Raw genomic sequence first — 21,190 nt, 5'->3', positions numbered from 1 at the left:
TCAAACACGGTCCACGCATGGCCCACGTTTTCCAACTTGTTGGTGCCATGTTTCTTTGAAACCTACACCATTGTGCCTGATATACAGGTCAAAGTGGGGCCATTTTCGTAAGTGAGAACTAGCCTCTGCTAGGCAGAAAACATTCAGAGCACACTCCTCTCATCTTCGCACCGTTGGCTGGCGGAGGAAGACGAGGGGGTTGGAGTGGCATCTGATGTCCCTATCCCACACGAGGCTAGAGGGTGCACTTCAGTGCATCCCATTGCTTCACCACAAATGGTGTGAAGGGGAGTGGAAAATGGAGGAAATGGAGAGTGACCCTTACAGTTGGGGCCAGCAAAGGCATGCCAAGTAACACACTGGCACACATGGCTGACTTCATCTTGGGTTGCTTTTCAACACATATTTCACATCATGAAGAACAAATAATACTGGATTTTTTCAAGCCTCGAACCCCGGTCTAGGTCTAATGTCTGTTCCTTTCTTATATTAGGGGAGAGGGAAAAAAAATTACTTCAGTGATACGTTTAGCGTACATAGACTGACTATTAATGTGTATCCCACTTAGTGTTGTTAGGGTTACACACCGTCACAACCTGGCTAAAGCTTCTATAGCTGTTAATAAAGTCAACATAACTTTACGGTATCCAAAAAGACAGCTGGTACCGACAGAGAGCAAGACAAATGTCACCCAAAGCTGTGAGCTCTGAACACCCACAGTGACTTTGGCGTCATCATCATTATAAGGGAGCGGGTGGTAATAAATAACTTGGCAGTGCCTAAAACCCAAAAAGCTTATACAACTATATTTACATTAAGATACACAAATGAAACTTTTCAGTAGCATGTCATGAGACAAGCTGATAAGCTCTTCCTTTGTGCAGTGCTATTTGAAAGTTAAACGCTGCCTTTATTTTAATTCTGGAGAAGGTGCAGACATTAGATTTAGAACATGTTGTCTTCATTGTCCAAATCCTCTATATAGGTAACGTGTTTTTCGGGCCGAGCTGTCTGGGAACGAGCTGGTGCAGCACTGACAACCTGGGTGAATATGGCAAGAGCCTGAGATGTAGGGTGAATGAATCCCCAAATTATTTGTGGAATTCCCAGTGAGACAATGGCACTGTATACCAGTATTAAAAATTGTGGGTGCACATAACCTCCATATATTCTTTGAATTCCCAGTCAGACAATGGCACTGTATACCAGTATTAAAAATTGTGGGTGCACATAACCCCCATACATTCTTTGAATTCCCAGTGAGACAAAGGAACTGTATAGCAGTATTAAAAATTGTGGGTGCACATAACCCCAATATATTCTTTGAATTCCCAGTCAGACAATGGCACTGTATACCAGTATTAAAAATTGTGGGTGCACATAACCCCCATATATTCTTTGAATTCCCAGTGAGACAAAGGAACTGTATAGCAGTATTAAAAATTGTGGGTGCACATAACCCCAATATATTCTTTGAATTCCCAGTCAGACAATGGCACTGTATACCAGTATTAAAAATTGTGGGTGCACATAACCCCCATATATTCTTTGAATTCCCAGTGAGACAAAGGAACTGTATAGCAGTATTAAAAATTGTGGGTGCACGTAACCCCCATATATTCTTTTAATTCCCAGTCAGACAATGGCACTGTATACCAGTATTAAAAATTGTGGGTGCACATAACCCCCATATATTCTTTGAATTCCCAGTCAGACAATGGCACTATATACCAGTAGTAAAAATTGTGGGTGCACATAACCCCAATATATTCTTTGAATTCCCAGTCAGACAATGGCACTGTATACCAGTAGTAAAAATTGTGGGTGCACATAACCCCCATATATTCTTTGAATTCCCAGTCAGACAATGGCACTATATACCAGTAGTAAAAATTGTGGGTGCACATAACCCCAATATATTCTTTGAATTCCCAGTCAGACAATGGCACTGTATACCAGTATTAAAAATTGTGGGTGCACATAACCCCCATATATTCTTTGAATTCCCAGTCAGACAATGGCACTGTATACCAGTATTAAAAATTGTGGGTGCACATAACCCCCATATATTCTTTGAATTCCCAGTCAGACAATGGCACTGTATACCAGTATTAAAAATTGTGGGTGCACATAACCCCCATATATTCTTTGAATTCCCAGTGAGACAAAGGAACTGTATAGCAGTATTAAAAATTGTGGGTGCACGTAACCCCCATATATTCTTTGAATTCCCAGTCAGACAATGGCACTGTATACCAGTAGTAAAAATTGTGGGTGCACATAACCCCCATATATTCTTTGAATTCCCAGTCAGACAATGGCACTATATACCAGTAGTAAAAATTGTGGGTGCACATAACCCCAATATATTCTTTGAATTCCCAGTCAGACAATGGCACTGTATACCAGTAGTAAAAATTGTGGGTGCACATAACCCCCATATATTCTTTGAATTCCCAGTGAGACAAAGGAACTGTATAGCAGTATTAAAAATTGTGGGTGCACGTAACCCCCATATATTCTTTGAATTCCCAGTCAGACAATGGCACTGTATACCAGTAGTAAAAATTGTGGGTGCACATAACCCCAATATATTCTTTGAATTCCCAGTCAGACAATGGCACTGTATACCAGTAGTAAAAATTGTGGGTGCACATAACCCCAATATATTCTTTGAATTCCCAGTCAGACAATGGCACTGTATACCAGTATTAAAAATTGTGGGTGCACATAACCCCCATATATTCTTTGAATTCCCAGTCAGACAATGGCACTATATACCAGTAGTAAAAATTGTGGGTGCACATAACCCCAATATATTCTTTGAATTCCCAGTCAGACAATGGCACTGTATACCAGTAGTAAAAATTGTGGGTGCACATAACCCCCATATATTCTTTGAATTCCCAGTCAGACAATGGCACTATATACCAGTAGTAAAAATTGTGGGTGCACATAACCCCAATATATTCTTTGAATTCCCAGTCAGACAATGGCACTGTATACCAGTATTAAAAATTGTGGGTGCACATAACCCCCATATATTCTTTGAATTCCCAGTCAGACAATGGCACTGTATACCAGTATTAAAAATTGTGGGTGCACATAACCCCAATATATTCTTTGAATTCCCAGTCAGACAATGGCACTGTATACCAGTAGTAAAAATTGTGGGTGCACATAACCCCAATATATTCTTTGAATTCCCAGTCAGACAATGGCACTGTATACCAGTAGTAAAAATTGTGGGTGCACATAACCCCCATATATTCTTTGAATTCCCAGTGAGACAAAGGAACTGTATAGCAGTATTAAAAATTGTGGGTGCACGTAACCCCCATATATTCTTTGAATTCCCAGTCAGACAATGGCACTGTATACCAGTATTAAAAATTGTGGGTGCACATAACCCCCATATATTCTTTGAATTCCCAGTCAGACAATGGCACTATATACCAGTAGTAAAAATTGTGGGTGCACATAACCCCAATATATTCTTTGAATTCCCAGTCAGACAATGGCACTATATACCAGTAGTAAAAATTGTGGGTGCACATAACCCCAATATATTCTTTGAATTCCCAGTCAGACAATGGCACTGTATACCAGTAGTAAAAATTGTGGGTGCACATAACCCCAATATATTCTTTGAATTCCCAGTCAGACAATGGCACTGTATACCAGTAGTAAAAATTGTGGGTGCACATAACCCCCATATATTCTTTGAATTCCCAGTCAGACAATGGCACTATATACCAGTAGTAAAAATTGTGGGTGCACATAACCCCAATATATTCTTTGAATTCCCAGTCAGACAATGGCACTGTATACCAGTATTAAAAATTGTGGGTGCACATAACCCCCATATATTCTTTGAATTCCCAGTCAGACAATGGCACTGTATACCAGTATTAAAAATTGTGGGTGCACATAACCCCCATATATTCTTTGAATTCCCAGTCAGACAATGGCACTGTATACCAGTATTAAAAATTGTGGGTGCACATAACCCCCATATATTCTTTGAATTCCCAGTGAGACAAAGGAACTGTATAGCAGTATTAAAAATTGTGGGTGCACGTAACCCCCATATATTCTTTGAATTCCCAGTCAGACAATGGCACTGTATACCAGTAGTAAAAATTGTGGGTGCACATAACCCCCATATATTCTTTGAATTCCCAGTCAGACAATGGCACTATATACCAGTAGTAAAAATTGTGGGTGCACATAACCCCAATATATTCTTTGAATTCCCAGTCAGACAATGGCACTGTATACCAGTAGTAAAAATTGTGGGTGCACATAACCCCCATATATTCTTTGAATTCCCAGTGAGACAAAGGAACTGTATAGCAGTATTAAAAATTGTGGGTGCACGTAACCCCCATATATTCTTTGAATTCCCAGTCAGACAATGGCACTGTATACCACTATTAAAAATTGTGGGTGCACATAACCCCCATATATTCTTTGAATTCCCAGTCAGACAATGGCACTATATACCAGTAGTAAAAATTGTGGGTGCACATAACCCCAATATATTCTTTGAATTCCCAGTCAGACAATGGCACTGTATACCAGTATTAAAAATTGTGGGTGCACATAACCCCCATATATTCTTTGAATTCCCAGTCAGACAATGGCACTGTATACCAGTAGTAAAAATTGTGGGTGCACATAACCCCAATATATTCTTTGAATTCCCAGTCAGACAATGGCACTGTATACCAGTATTAAAAATTGTGGGTGCACATAACCCCCATATATTCTTTGAATTCCCAGTCAGACAATGGCACTATATACCAGTAGTAAAAATTGTGGGTGCACATAACCCCAATATATTCTTTGAATTCCCAGTCAGACAATGGCACTGTATACCAGTATTAAAAATTGTGGGTGCACATAACCCCCATATATTCTTTGAATTCCCAGTCAGACAATGGCACTATATACCAGTAGTAAAAATTGTGGGTGCACATAACCCCAATATATTCTTTGAATTCCCAGTCAGACAATGGCACTGTATACCAGTATTAAAAATTGTGGGTGCACATAACCCCCATATATTCTTTGAATTCCCAGTCAGACAATGGCACTATATACCAGTAGTAAAAATTGTGGGTGCACATAACCCCAATATATTCTTTGAATTCCCAGTCAGACAATGGCACTGTATACCAGTATTAAAAATTGTGGGTGCACATAACCCCCATATATTCTTTGAATTCCCAGTCAGACAATGGCACTGTATACCAGTATTAAAAATTGTGGGTGCACATAACCCCCATATATTCTTTGAATTCCCAGTCAGACAATGGCACTGTATACCAGTATTAAAAATTGTGGGTGCACATAACCCCCATATATTCTTTGAATTCCCAGTGAGACAAAGGAACTGTATAGCAGTATTAAAAATTGTGGGTGCACGTAACCCCCATATATTCTTTGAATTCCCAGTCAGACAATGGCACTGTATACCAGTATTAAAAATTGTGGGTGCACGTAACCCCCATATATTCTTTGAATTCCCAGTGAGACAATGGAACTGTATAGCAGTAGCAAAAATTGTGGGTGCACGTAACCCCCATATATTCTTTGAATTCCCAGTCAGACAATGGCACTATATACCAGTATTAAAAATTGTGGGTGCACATAACCCCAATATATTCTTTGAATTCCCAGTCAGACAATGGCACTGTATACCAGTATTAAAAATTGTGGGTGCACATAACCCCCATATATTCTTTGAATTCCCAGTGAGACAAAGGAACTGTATAGCAGTATTAAAAATTGTGGGTGCACGTAACCCCCATATATTCTTTGAATTCCCAGTCAGACAATGGCACTGTATACCAGTATTAAAAATTGTGGGTGCACGTCACCCCAATATATTCTTTGAATTCCCAGTCAGACAATGGCACTGTATACCAGTAGTAAAAATTGTGGGTGCACATAACCCCCATATATTCTTTGAATTCCCAGTCAGACAATGGCACTGTATACCAGTATTAAAAATTGTGGGTGCACATAACCCCCATATATTCTTTGAATTCCCAGTCAGACAATGGCACTGTATACCAGTATTAAAAATTGTGGGTGCACATAACCCCCATATATTCTTTGAATTCCCAGTGAGACAAAGGAACTGTATAGCAGTATTAAAAATTGTGGGTGCACGTAACCCCCATATATTCTTTGAATTCCCAGTCAGACAATGGCACTGTATACCAGTATTAAAAATTGTGGGTGCACATAACCCCCATATATTCTTTGAATTCCCAGTGAGACAAAGGAACTGTATAGCAGTATTAAAAATTGTGGGTGCACGTAACCCCCATATATTCTTTGAATTCCCAGTCAGACAATGGCACTGTATACCAGTATTAAAAATTGTGGGTGCACATAACCCCCATATATTCTTTGAATTCCCAGTGAGACAATGGAACTGTATAGCAGTAGCAAAAATTGTGGGTGCACGTAACCCCCATATATTCTTTGAATTCCCAGTCAGACAATGGCACTATATACCAGTATTAAAAATTGTGGGTGCACATAACCCCCATATATTCTTTGAATTCCCAGTCAGACAATGGCACTGTATACCAGTAGTAAAAATTGTGGGTGCACATAACCCCAATATATTCTTTGAATTCCCAGTCAGACAATGGCACTGTATACCAGTATTAAAAATTGTGGGTGCACATAACCCCCATATATTCTTTGAATTCCCAGTCAGACAATGGCACTATATACCAGTAGTAAAAATTGTGGGTGCACATAACCCCAATATATTCTTTGAATTCCCAGTCAGACAATGGCACTGTATACCAGTATTAAAAATTGTGGGTGCACATAACCCCCATATATTCTTTGAATTCCCAGTCAGACAATGGCACTATATACCAGTAGTAAAAATTGTGGGTGCACATAACCCCAATATATTCTTTGAATTCCCAGTCAGACAATGGCACTGTATACCAGTATTAAAAATTGTGGGTGCACATAACCCCCATATATTCTTTGAATTCCCAGTCAGACAATGGCACTATATACCAGTAGTAAAAATTGTGGGTGCACATAACCCCAATATATTCTTTGAATTCCCAGTCAGACAATGGCACTGTATACCAGTATTAAAAATTGTGGGTGCACATAACCCCCATATATTCTTTGAATTCCCAGTCAGACAATGGCACTGTATACCAGTATTAAAAATTGTGGGTGCACATAACCCCCATATATTCTTTGAATTCCCAGTCAGACAATGGCACTGTATACCAGTATTAAAAATTGTGGGTGCACATAACCCCCATATATTCTTTGAATTCCCAGTGAGACAAAGGAACTGTATAGCAGTATTAAAAATTGTGGGTGCACGTAACCCCCATATATTCTTTGAATTCCCAGTCAGACAATGGCACTGTATACCAGTATTAAAAATTGTGGGTGCACGTAACCCCCATATATTCTTTGAATTCCCAGTGAGACAATGGAACTGTATAGCAGTAGCAAAAATTGTGGGTGCACGTAACCCCCATATATTCTTTGAATTCCCAGTCAGACAATGGCACTATATACCAGTATTAAAAATTGTGGGTGCACATAACCCCAATATATTCTTTGAATTCCCAGTCAGACAATGGCACTGTATACCAGTATTAAAAATTGTGGGTGCACATAACCCCCATATATTCTTTGAATTCCCAGTGAGACAAAGGAACTGTATAGCAGTATTAAAAATTGTGGGTGCACGTAACCCCCATATATTCTTTGAATTCCCAGTCAGACAATGGCACTGTATACCAGTATTAAAAATTGTGGGTGCACGTCACCCCAATATATTCTTTGAATTCCCAGTCAGACAATGGCACTGTATACCAGTAGTAAAAATTGTGGGTGCACATAACCCCCATATATTCTTTGAATTCCCAGTCAGACAATGGCACTGTATACCAGTATTAAAAATTGTGGGTGCACATAACCCCCATATATTCTTTGAATTCCCAGTCAGACAATGGCACTGTATACCAGTATTAAAAATTGTGGGTGCACATAACCCCCATATATTCTTTGAATTCCCAGTGAGACAAAGGAACTGTATAGCAGTATTAAAAATTGTGGGTGCACGTAACCCCCATATATTCTTTGAATTCCCAGTCAGACAATGGCACTGTATACCAGTATTAAAAATTGTGGGTGCACATAACCCCCATATATTCTTTGAATTCCCAGTGAGACAAAGGAACTGTATAGCAGTATTAAAAATTGTGGGTGCACGTAACCCCCATATATTCTTTGAATTCCCAGTCAGACAATGGCACTGTATACCAGTATTAAAAATTGTGGGTGCACATAACCCCCATATATTCTTTGAATTCCCAGTGAGACAATGGAACTGTATAGCAGTAGCAAAAATTGTGGGTGCACGTAACCCCCATATATTCTTTGAATTCCCAGTCAGACAATGGCACTATATACCAGTATTAAAAATTGTGGGTGCACATAACCCCCATATATTCTTTGAATTCCCAGTCAGACAATGGCACTGTATACCAGTATTAAAAATTGTGGGTGCACGTAACCCCCATATATTCTTTGAATTCCCAGTCAGACAATGGCACTGTATACCAGTATTAAAAATTGTGGGTGCACATAACCCCCATATATTCTTTGAATTCCCAGTGAGACAAAGGAACTGTATAGCAGTATTAAAAATTGTGGGTGCACGTAACCCCCATATATTCTTTGAATTCCCAGTCAGACAATGGCACTGTATACCAGTAGTAAAAATTGTGGGTGCACGTAACCCCCATATATTCTTTGAATTCCCAGTCAGACAATGGCACTATATACCAGTATTAAAAATTGTGGGTGCACATAACCCCCATATATTCTTTGAATTCCCAGTCAGACAATGGCACTGTATACCAGTAGTAAAAATTGTGGGTGCACGTAACCCCCATATATTCTTTGAATTCCCAGTCAGACAATGGCACTATATACCAGTATTAAAAATTGTGGGTGCACATAACCCCCATATATTCTTTGAATTCCCAGTCAGACAATGGCACTGTATACCAGTAGTAAAAATTGTGGGTGCACATAACCCCCATATATTCTTTGAATTCCCAGTCAGACAATGGCACTGTATACCAGTATTAAAAATTGTGGGTGCACATAACCCCCATATATTCTTTGAATTCCCAGTCAGACAATGGCACTGTATAGCAGTATTAAAAATTGTGGGTGCACGTAACCCCCATATATTCTTTGAATTCCCAGTCAGACAATGGCACTGTATACCAGTATTAAAAATTGTGGGTGCACATAACCCCCATATATTCTTTGAATTCCCAGTGAGACAATGGCACTGTATAGCAGTAGCAAAAATTGTGGGTGCACGTCACCCCAATATATTCTTTGAATTCCCAGTCAGACAATGGCACTATATACCAGTAGCAAAAATTGTGGGTGTATATAGCCCCAATTCTATTGCTAGGGGACTTGCAGGGTATTTCTGAGGTGAAGGTGGGGGGGCACACCGTTGGAACGGGGATTTGGGGTGTATATATGGGGTATACGGGAATACACTGTCAGTGTGTTCCATTCAGGATCCTGGGAAAGCTGGGTTGCGGCGATTGAGCCCGTCAGTGCCACGTTACACTGACAAGCTTCTCCCTGGAATTGAAGTTATATGTAAGCCCAATATATTCTTTGAATTCCCAGTGAGACAATGGCACTATATGGCAGTAGCAAAAATAGTGGGTGTATATAGCCCCAATCCTATTGCTAGGGGACTTGCAGGGTATTTCTGGGGTGAAGGTGGGGGGGCACACCGTTGGAACGGGTATCGGGGGTATATATCGGGTATACGGGAATACACTGACAGTGTATTCCATTCAGGATCCTGGGAAAGCTGGGTTGCGGCGATTGAGCCCGTCAGTGCCACGTTACACTGACAAGCTTCTCCCTGGAATTTAGCTCTTATAAGAGCTGTTGGTTGTCTTCTCCTTCCTATCCTAGCCTGTCCCTGCCTACCCAGAATCTAACCCCTAGCTAGCTGGACGGAAACCTCCGTCCTCGGTGAATTGCAAGCTCAGAATGACGCGAAGCTGGGCGGCGCTGTTCTTTTAAATTAGAGGTCACATGTTTTCGGCAGCCAATGGGTTTTGCCTACTTTTTTCAACGTCACCGGTGTCGTAGTTCCTGTCCCACCTACCCTGTGCTGTTATTGGAGCAAAAAAGGCGCCAGGGAAGGTGGGAGGGGAATCGAGTAATGGCGCACTTTACCACGCGGTGTTCGATTCGATTCGAACATGCCGAACAGCCTAATATCCGATCGAACATGAGTTCGATAGAACACTGTTCGCTCATCTCTAATAATGTCCCATACCGACACCTGCACACATTATGATGTTCCATAGAGGTCCCTCCACACAGTATAATGTCCCATAGCGGCCCTTCAACACAGTATAATGTCCCATAGCGACACCTGCACACATTATGATGTTCCATAGCAGTCCCTCCACACAGTATAATGTCCCTTAGCGACCCCTGCATACAGTATAATGTTACATAGTGGCGCCTCCACACAGTATAATATCCCATCGCAACACGTGCACACAGTATAATGTCACATAGTGTCAAATATTAATCTATAGGGGCTACCTAACATTGGCAACAAACAGAAGCAAATTTCTCCTTTTCACCACTGAGGTGTTATTTGCATATTCCTTACTTAAATTGTTAAATCAAGTGTATTACAGAACAATTTCTGTTAGGCTATGTTCATACTTTGTTTTCATGCATCCTTTGGATATGAGAATTGGTTCTGAACTAGGGTATAGTATACAATGAAAACAGTATAGTCAGCTAATTCGGGTCAATGTACAGCTTTATGTGGCCCAGTTGTGTATACTGTATCAAGGCCATATGCACAGTATATAAGATAGGAGTATTTTTCAGTGTTATACTGCTCTATACATTTGCCTATACTATAAAAGTAACATTAGTATTAAACAATTGTTTCCATATAGAAAAATGCAATAAATATTTTGTGTGAACACATGTTCCACGCCAAGTATCTTTAGCTCGGAGATAACCAAGGCATGTACATTCATGTAATGTGGTACCCCCAAAATGGAATAAAGCTCTATGATTCTTCAGTAACAAGATATTATTTTCTATTGTTTATATAGCAATATAGAGCAATATTCCATAGTGCTATGCACAGAAGCCATGTCCTTACTTCAGTCTCTATCCTAACTAAATCATATTACACTATCGTACATATATCCTGAATATACAGAAGAAAGTCCCTATTTAGGACCTTCATTAGTTTGTAAGGAAGTAGAGCAACTTTATAGAGTAGAGGACTGTGCGCATGTACCGTGCAGCTTACACATTTCAATGAGAACTATGCAATGGTATTGCAGAAAAACAGAACACTTGCTGCCAGGTTTCTTCACAGACAGTCTGTGACCATCTTAGCCAGGGTGTTTAAACAAAAAGGATTGTCCAAGACTAGCAACTCGTTTATTGTTTGTCGGTCTGATGAATTATGCTAATAAAGCAATAAGAGTACTGGGTAAGAGAACTAAACATGTAGGAACCTTTATGGAATTTGATAATGTCACATTGGGAACACTCCAAGAGATAGGGGATGTATTTGCTTGTGCATATAGACTGGATAACACTTTGTATATTTAACTCCTTCCCGCTGCAGGCATTTTTCGATTTAGATTTTTGACTCCCTGCATTTCAACCTTTATAACTTTTTTTATTTTTCCATTCATAGATTCAGATGAAGACTAGAGATGAGTGAGTAGTATTCGATTGAGTAGGTATTCGATTGAATACTATAGTATTCGAAATACTCATACTCGTTCGAATACTACTCCTAGTCGCAGTAAATATTCAATTCAGAACCAGCATTGATTGGCCGAATGCTATACAGTGTATAGCATTCGGCCAATCAACGCTGGTTCTGCAGCAGGCTCTTCTTTGCTAGTCAGGAGAGCTGGCAGCTGGGGTTTAGCCGATCTTGAAATTTCAGGATCGTTTTTAAAATCCGATTTCCGATCATTTTCCATTTGAACCCGTTCCTAATTCCGATCCCAATGCAAGTCAATGGGATTTTTTTAAATAATCAAAGATCGGATTTTAAAAACGATCCTATTCACTACACAGTATGGAGTCCAAAAAATGTTTACATTTCTGGACTCCACGCTTTGTAGTGATTAAAAAAAAATCCCCCGGCTACTTAGCCCCCCTGGTGTCCACTTACCTGCACAAATCCGCTGCTGCTCCTCGTTCTCGCTCCTCTTCTCTCTTTGACATGCCTTCAGAGCGCCGTGCGCGCCCTCACTCCATAGGCTAGTATTAGAGATGATGGGAGTAGGCGGGTCTTGTTGTGGCTTAGGAGAGTGTGGGCAGGTACAGGGCAGGGAGATGTGAGTGCATCACTCATGTCTCCCCTCCCAGTACTCGCTCACATCTCAGGTGTACCAGAGTTGAGTACACAGCTCTGCTACATCTCAGATGTAGCAGAGTTGAATACACAGCTCTGCTATATTTCAGATGTAGCAGAGTTGAGCACACAGCTCTGCTATATCTCAGATGTAGCAGAGTTGAGCACACAGCTCTGCTATATCTCAGATGTAGCAGAGTTGAGTACACAGCTCTGCTACATCTCAGATGTAGCAGGGTTGAGTACACACCTCTGCTACATCTCATATATAGCAGAGTTGAGCACACCGCTCTGCTACATCTCAGGTGTAGCAGAGTTGAGTACACCCATCTATTTCCTGACGGGTATTTACTCAAAAAACTAATTGTGTCACAGAAGGAGTAAATCTAAAACATAACTTTTAATAAATAATTTTAAAATAACACACTCTGATAGTTTGCCCACTAGGGATAAAAAGATGGGGTGGTCAAGAGATTGGGCTATGTCTGGAAGGTATAATAACCTATAACTTAAATGCCCCTGTAACTCACTTTCCCATATATTGATATGTTTTAACTCAGATGCCCAGTTACATTAGGTATCTGTGGGCAAGGTAAGTTAAATAAATGTTAATCCCACTCCCTAGTTGCGAGAGTGGGAAGTGATGGAGATTTAGGGGAGCGCTACAATTCCAATAGTCAGGTACAATTCCCTATAGCCGTCGCTATGCAGTGGGGGGGCTGATGTGTATGATCACATATTGATGACCCTTAGGATAGGTCATACATATGAAATCTCCATTTGGGGCTGGAAAACCTGTTTGAGACCGCCTCCTCAGCACTCTTATTGCTTCATTTGGTATCTGACAGGTTTCCCTTATGCTATCATGTTTTGGAGTGTGGGGAAGAGATAAACTATAGCACCTACCTGAAAAATGTACAGGGCATGCAAACATGTAGCACCCACTCAATTGGTAATGTGACCATTGCCTTCTTTCTCTTTCAGATATGACTGAATGCAGAAATTGTCTTCCTCATCAATGGTCCGATAAAGGAAGTTCTTATTGTAAAAATAAAATGGTTGAGTACTTGGACTGGGTTGATCCCTTTGCTGGTGTACTATTGAGCTTTGCCGCATTTGGTGTCCTGTTGGTTGTTATCATTGGGATAGTATTTTTGAAATATTTGTCCACTCCGGCAGTGAAGGCAGCGGGAGGTATCTATACTTTTATCATGAACGTTTCATTATTAGCCAGTTACATCAGTAGTGGATTTTTTATTGGCCAGCCATCAGACTTGTCCTGTATGATTCGGCAGCCACTTTATGGAATCAGTTTTACTGTATGTGTCTCATGCATTCTAGTCAAAGCTCTTCGGATTGTGTTGGCATTTGAGCTTGGTCAACGCATTTGTTACCATGTAAAACTGACTTACCAACCAGCCATTGTTATTATAATACTGACAAGTATACAAGCTGGGATATGCATCGTATGGCTTGCTTTAAAGCCCCCTTCAGTTCAACAAATTCCTTTTCTTTCACAATATCTTATTCAACAGTGCCATGAAGGATCGACAGTGGCATACGGTATAATGTTGGCATATATCGCTTTCCTTGCCTTTGTTTGCTTTGTTTTAGCATACAAAGAGAGGAAACTGCCTGACATATACAATGAAGGTAGATTTATTACATTCAGCATGCTCATATATATTTTTGTATGGTTCGCTTTCATACCACTTTATGTCACTACTAAAGGGAAATATCTCCCTGCAGTAGAGTTATTGGCAATATTGACCTCTAACTATGGCATTGTTTGCTGTCACCTTTTACCAACAACGTATATACTGTTTTTCAAGAGTAAGAGTAATAGAAGAGATGTATACCTGGAGAATTTACAGACCAGCCCCAAAATAAGTTTTTCTCTCCCAAATTTTAGTGTTCGTAGTTCTCAGGCAAAAAAATGTCACAATTGTTTGTCTTCAGATGACGTCAGTATTTACTCTTCTGCAGGTTTTCGGAAGCGAAGTATAAGTATATAGACATTTATTTTGTGATTTCCTATGGCATACAGCCAGCTGCATAGAATTAAAGAGGACCTTTCATGTTAATGTGTGTGCGGTTTTATATACTGCTAGAAAGCTAACAGTTGGCTTTCCCGTTATGTGCGCTGGGGCTGGATATGTTGATGCCATTAATTTCAGCACCGATCTCTCCCTGTTGTCAGACGGGTGTTCCTGACAGTCTATTGTCATTGCTGGGCTGTAAGGATTCCACTGTAGCCCCATTGCACAATTTTGCATTTCTGTCTGAAACAGGGGTTATGTGCAATGCAAAGCGGTTTGCCCCATCCCATCTACTATTGCTACTACTGGTTTTATTTGTAGTATTAGTATTTTTAGTTAGTATATATTAGTATATATTTATTAGTAGTAGTATTACTACTACTAGTAGCTACGAGACATGTTAGTTTAGTCTCCCATTAGAATGAATGGAGGCAGCCGGCGCAGGGGGTTAAGGCTGTGTGTCGGCTGCTTCCATTCATTCCTATGGAACCGCAGCGGAGCCTTCACACTGAGTATACACTATATACTCAATGTGAAGGCATTGTGGGAAATACTACCGATCCCGATCCCACCTAAAAAGATCGAACACGATTGCTCAATCCTAATGACAACCCATCAGCAATAACACCAGCACCTAGTCATAATTTGTTAGATTCGACTTACACGCTCTGTATACTGTGAGAAGCTCAGAATCCAGAGTGCAAATATACAAAGTCCAACAAAATCTGAGCACAGCTCACTCACTTGTTTGAAAGACCATTGGTGATGTTGGGAATCCATGTGTAGCATTCTGGTGCCCTGAAATACTCCCTTGGACTATTAATGAAGGGTTATACAATAGTATTATGTGAAAGACCAATTGATTGTATTTGTCTCTCAAACAAGCTAACTTGATGACTCAGTCAAGAGACCCACTTGTAGACTTTGTACAACCTTAGAATCCATGTATTGTGTTCATTGTGTTGTGCTAGCTATAAAATGGTATAAAAAGCTGGACTCAGTTACAATAAAGTGAGACATTTATACATACCATGAGTCTACATTTATTTGTATCTCCTGGGCCTGTGCTATTTTTTATTAATTTGTTTTTCACAGAAGGTAGTCAGCAGAATTTGATCTGTATATCAGATTGGTACAACAGAACTTGGTACCTTTTCACCGGGGAAGTCAAAATACAGCTTTCGTCGGAAATCAGAGTTCCCCCATGACAAATACCAAATACTCCATGACAGTGAAACCAAATGCTGTAGCATGGTGAGAATCCTTAATTCTTACAATAACTAAATTTCACTCTCGAGGCGGTTTCCCTAGTTTTCTGGGTATGGCTGTATGGGCTTTTCAAGAACCTATTGATGCCTTCAGTTGAAAATGTACTGACCACTGTTTACTTAGTATTGCTATATTAGTATGCATGTCTCTTAGAAAGGAAATGTTAGTAGAAGCAATGATTGATGTATGCATCTCATTCTATGTGTTGTTTGTTGTGTGACTGTTGTACAAGTTAGTGAAAAACTAAAAAAGGGGGTTTCTGTCTGCCCATTAACTATAGAGGGTGAAAGTATTAATTTAAGCCTTCCTTTTTACTGTGTAAGTCCTAACAAGGATATACGGTAGCAGTGGCGTAACTAGGAATGGCGGGGCCCTGTGGCGAACTTTTGACATGGGACCCCCTCCAAGAGGGGTACATGGGCGTGCAGGCTGTATGTGTGGGGTGCAGGTTGTGTATAAGCAAGAGGGGAAATGGGGGTGCAAGCTGTGTGTGAGCAAGAGGGTGATGTGTAGGGAGGAACTCCCCATTCCACCACACTCTTGCTCACACACAGCCTGCACCACCCATTCCCTCCTCTTGCTCACATAGGGTGGAATGGGGGGTGCAGACTGTGAGTAAGAGGGGTACATGGGTGTGCAGGCTGTGTGTGAGAAAGGAAGGAATATGGGTGCAGACTTTCTCACACACAGCCTGCACACCCATGTACCCCTCTTCCTCACAGGCTACAGCCCATTCCCCCAATCGTACACTGACCTGTACAATCCAGGTAGCTCCACCCACAAAAGACACTGAGTCTTTGTTAGTAGATTAAAGGACCTTTGATGACGTTGTGTCTCAGGTCCTTCAATCTACTGGTATAGATGCCGGCACAGGGCTTGGGGACTGTGTGCAGGAGATAGAAATTTCTCCTGCCCACTGTCACTATGCAAGTGTCGGGAGGCAGGGGCCCGGACAGCAGGCGGCAGCTGCTGCTTGGGTACAGTAGTAAAAGCAGCAATTGCTAGCTTTACTACTGTTAAAAGATAGACTGTTCGAGGAGGATCCTCAACACCTTCAGGCAGCACCTGGTGCTGCAATAAATAGGGCCCGTTATGTGCTGGAGTTACTCCAGAAGGTATCAGCCTATTTATAAAAAAATCTGCAGCGGTAGCAGCTGTCACCAGGCCCCCTAGTGCCCCGGGCCCTGTGGCAGCTGCTACCGCTGCTACCCCGGTAGTTACCCCCCTGTAAGGTAGATTTTGTTCAAAACAGAGTGTAAAGTGGTAAATCTCAGACCTGTGTTGATAAATCTGACCTAAGTAGGCCATTCAGGGAATGGGTGCTCTATTGGGCAAGTGAAGTCGCCCTGCAGGTGCAAACACAACAATCCAGATAGTGAGAGGATGTGAGAAGATGGGTTTCTGTATGTTGGAAAGTGGTGTGACTTTCAGAGAGAGCAAAAAGGAGTGAGTTTCAGATAGCCAATTGTTTAAGTAAGAGTCTTACCAGTTGAATAGATGTTGTATAGTACATGGATTGGGAGTAGAGATGAGCGAGTATATTCGATGGAATACCTCCCCTGCATAGTTATCGGTGTAAAAAAGGGAAGGTGGGAGGGGCAGTAAAAATTTGCTTCCCCTCCCACCTTCCCTGGCGCTTTTTTACACCAATAACTATGCAGGGAGGTATTGCATCGAATATACTCGCTCATCTCTAATTAGGAGGTGGAGTGGCCACAATATGAATTGACTGACTCCATGTTTTATGCTCTCCTATATCTTCTGCCTACTGCACTGATTAAGAAAAATTGAGACTATATCGAACAACATTATAGTCTATGGGAAAAAACAGGAATGTTGTTCAGGTTTCCATGGAAACCAAAGTTCGACACATTGGATCCTCCAAGTTCCGGAAGTAGCAGGATGAGGAGCACGAGGAGGTTTTTGCATTGAATTCAATGGAATTTTCCCGCGTGGTATTCCACCGATACAAGTATTCGATCGAATAGTCGTATTCGATTGAATACTACTCATTCATCTCTAATTATGATATTTCTTTTTCTGGCCCCCTCAACTTAATATTTGATTGGGCATCCTTTGGAAAAAATAATTAAAATCAATCGCTTCCTATGACCACAGCACCTTCTCCCAATCACTCTCAGAATGATCCACATTGGTCAGATGAGACAAAAATTGAGCTCTTTGGCATTAACTCAGCTCATCGTGTTTGGAGGAAGAGAATTGCTGCCTATGATGACCCAAAGAACAGTCCCCACTGTCAAGCCTGGAGGAAACATTGTGTTTTAGGGAGTTTCTCTGCTAATGGCATAGGACTACTTCACTTCATCAATGGGAGAATGTATGGAGCCATGTAAAATAAAATCCTGAGTGACAACCTCCTTCCCTCCTCCAGAGGGAAAATCGGTCGTGACTGGGTCTTCCAGCAGGATAATGACCCAAAACATACAACCAAAGCAAAGCAGTGGCTCAAAAAGAAGTACATTAAGGTCATGGAGTGGCTTAGCCAGTCTCCAGACATTAATCCCATAGAAAATTTATGGAGAGAGCTGAAGCTTCGAGTTGCCAAGTGACAGACTCAAAATCTTAATGATTTAGAGATGATTTGCAAAGAGGAGTGGACCAAAATGCCTCCTGACGTGCGCGAACCTCATCATCAACTACATAAAACGTCTGACTGCTGTGCGCACCAACAAGGGTTTTGCCAATAAGTATTAAGTCTATTTGCCAGAGGGATCACATACTTATTTCTCTGTTCAAAATGCAAATAAATTTATACAATGTGATTTTCTGGATTTTATTTTTGATATTCTGTCTCTCACTGTTAAAATTAACCTACCTGTAAAATTATAGACTGTTCATGTCTTTATCAGTGGGCAAACTTACAAAATCAGCAAAGGATCAAATACTTATTTCCTTCACTGTATACATACATACCGTATATACTCGAGTATAAGCTGACCCGAATATAAGCCGAGGCCCCTACTTTTACCACAAAAAACAGGGAAAACGTATTGACTCGAGTATAAGCCGAAGGGGGGGGAATGCAGCAGCTACTGGAAAATTTCAAAAATTAAAATGATCGGAGTTTTTGGGTGCAGTAGATGCTGTGTGCTGGGGAAGGGGAGGGGATGTTTTGGTTGTCTGTCTGCCCCTTCCCTGAGCTTGAGGACTGTTCCCCCCCCTTCCCCACTTGGAATTCAGCCTGGCTGAATATAGGGTATCTGCAGTGCTCCTATTAACCCCTTCCCGACGGAACAGGAGGACTGCAGATCCCCTATATTCAGTAGACCGGGCACTTTCAGACACAGGGATACCTAATGTGCATGTGTTTCACAGTCATTTTCTACTTTTATATGTATTCTAGGGAAAGGAGTGATTTAGAACTTTTATTTATTTTATTTTTTTATTATATATTTTTTAAAGCTTTTTTTAATTTTTTCACTATTTTATGGGAGATTCTATACATTACTATTGCGGCTGGTCATAGACCCCCTCCCCCCTCTCCCCCCAAAAAAACTGTGCTGAAAAATTCGGCTTATACTCAAGACATGATCCAAGGAGATATCCAATCACCACATTTGGGGTCAGGAAGGAATTTTTTAGCCCACAACTGTGGGTTTGTTTCGACTTTCTCTGAATTATTGAGTCGTGGACTCTCATCTCAGGACAAGAGTGACTATAGTGAGTTTTATTGTCTTCAACAGGCCTGATCTCTAAGTCACTGTGATCTCTTTTTTTAATTGAAAGGGTCAATAATATTTCATTACAATGTTGCCTATTCAATAAAACAACATTTAAACTTATCTATATTGTGTTTGTGTTTTTTTTGTCTTGAGTCTGAATTACTCCTTAGATAGTGACTCTATACAGTATAGTAATAAAGTGTATCATCTCCTATTTTTATGGCAGCCACCACTGCAGCCACCACTGCAGGACAGAGGGCTTTAGGGGGCGCCATATACAGTGAGCAGATCACTCATTACTCTAGTCATTGTGATACCATAATGTCATCTTCTGGCATTATGGGGGGGGGGGGGGCAATAACATTGTAAGTGTCCTCACATCTATACACAACATAATACCTGAAAGACCAAAGAGTCCATAAGAGCGACTGAACACAGAAGAGACAGGGGGCCATTTATAATAATAGGAAACAGACTAAAGAGGCTTCATATCCGGAGGGCTCCATAACAAAACTTGGAAGGGGCACCACTCAGCAAAGACCGCTTTACCAGACATGGCCCAAATTTACTAAGACTGGCATATGTTAATCCAGTCTAAGTAAATGAAATAGTTGGTATGATTTATGTTAAATTTATCAAAAGGTGTAGACGTCATGATAAATATAGCGTCTATAAAAACGTCAGAGAATCACATGTATGTCTGCTATATGCAAGTGAATGGGGCTGAGCTTGTACTTTTCCAGTCTCCACACAGCTATTCTAGTTTTTTTCACCATGGCTCCTACACATCTGATCAGCGGGTGTGCCAGGAGTTGGTCCAATGATGTGATTCCCTGCAGGGAAGATGTTGCTAAAGTTAACCCTGACTTGACTGCAGTGCTGAGTAGTCTAGTGAAGTGGCTGCCGGGAAGAGCTCTCTCCTGCTCTGGCTGTGCATGCTGCTAAGTACAATCTGCAGGTATGTCATGGGAGAGGGCAGCCAGAAATTACAGATGGCCAGTCTGGCTACACAGTAAGTAGTATCCCTGTTGCACTGCCCCACACAGCACATTCTTCAACTCGTCTGCGCCCTCTGCAAAAATGAACAACCACTACAGGTCCTACATCCACTTTTTGAAGTGTCACATCCTAGGATGGCTTTAGGCCAAAATGCCACCCTTAGTTTTTGTCTGGTGGCGCTGCCTGAGGCCATAGCTTCATGTCGCCTCATAGTAGGTGCACCAGTGCATATGGGGTATTGCTGTGTTCAAGAGAAATTGTGTAATGAACTGTGGGGTGGTTTTTCTTCTTTATTGTGAAGATGAAACATTTTGGAGTAAAGCAATGTTTTGTTGGAAAAAAGTAATTCTTAATTTTCAGATCCCAGTGGTAATAAAACTCCTTGAGGTGTCTAGTTTCCAAAATGGTGCCTTTTTGGGGTTTCCACTGTTTTGGCACCTCAGGGGCTCGGCAAATGTGGCATGGTGTCTGTAACTGATCACAGTAAAATCTACTTTCCAAAAAGCAAACCTCATATATGCTCTTTTCACTTATATAAGAGGTGTGATTTTGAAAACAGGGTATTTTGTTTTTTTTCTAATATAAAGGACTTTAAAAACCCCTTCAGAATTGGATTAGTCCATTGTAGAATGGGTTTTTGTTTTTGAAAATTTGGAAAATTGCTGTAAGCATAATAATGTAAGCCTTCTAATGTCTATATATACATTTTTATGGATGTTTAGAGCATT

At 40.8% G+C, this 21,190-nt stretch overlaps 1 protein-coding gene across 1 annotated transcript in view; it reads left to right on the top strand.

Moving 5' to 3' along the window:
* LOC142198492 (G-protein coupled receptor family C group 6 member A-like) overlaps positions 1–14,487 on the top strand; it is a 28,873-nt gene extending 14,386 nt beyond the window's left edge. The window contains exon 5 of the mRNA XM_075269527.1: positions 13,457–14,487. Within this exon, the coding sequence (XP_075125628.1) occupies positions 13,457–14,487 (1,031 nt within the window). The remainder of the gene's footprint in view (positions 1–13,456) is intronic.
* The last annotated feature ends 6,703 nt before the right edge of the window (positions 14,488–21,190 follow it).

This window comes from Leptodactylus fuscus, chromosome 3 (assembly GCF_031893055.1).
Source record: "Leptodactylus fuscus isolate aLepFus1 chromosome 3, aLepFus1.hap2, whole genome shotgun sequence".
Taxonomy (NCBI): domain Eukaryota; kingdom Metazoa; phylum Chordata; class Amphibia; order Anura; family Leptodactylidae; genus Leptodactylus; species Leptodactylus fuscus.
This window is presented reverse-complemented; position numbering and strand designations above follow the sequence as displayed.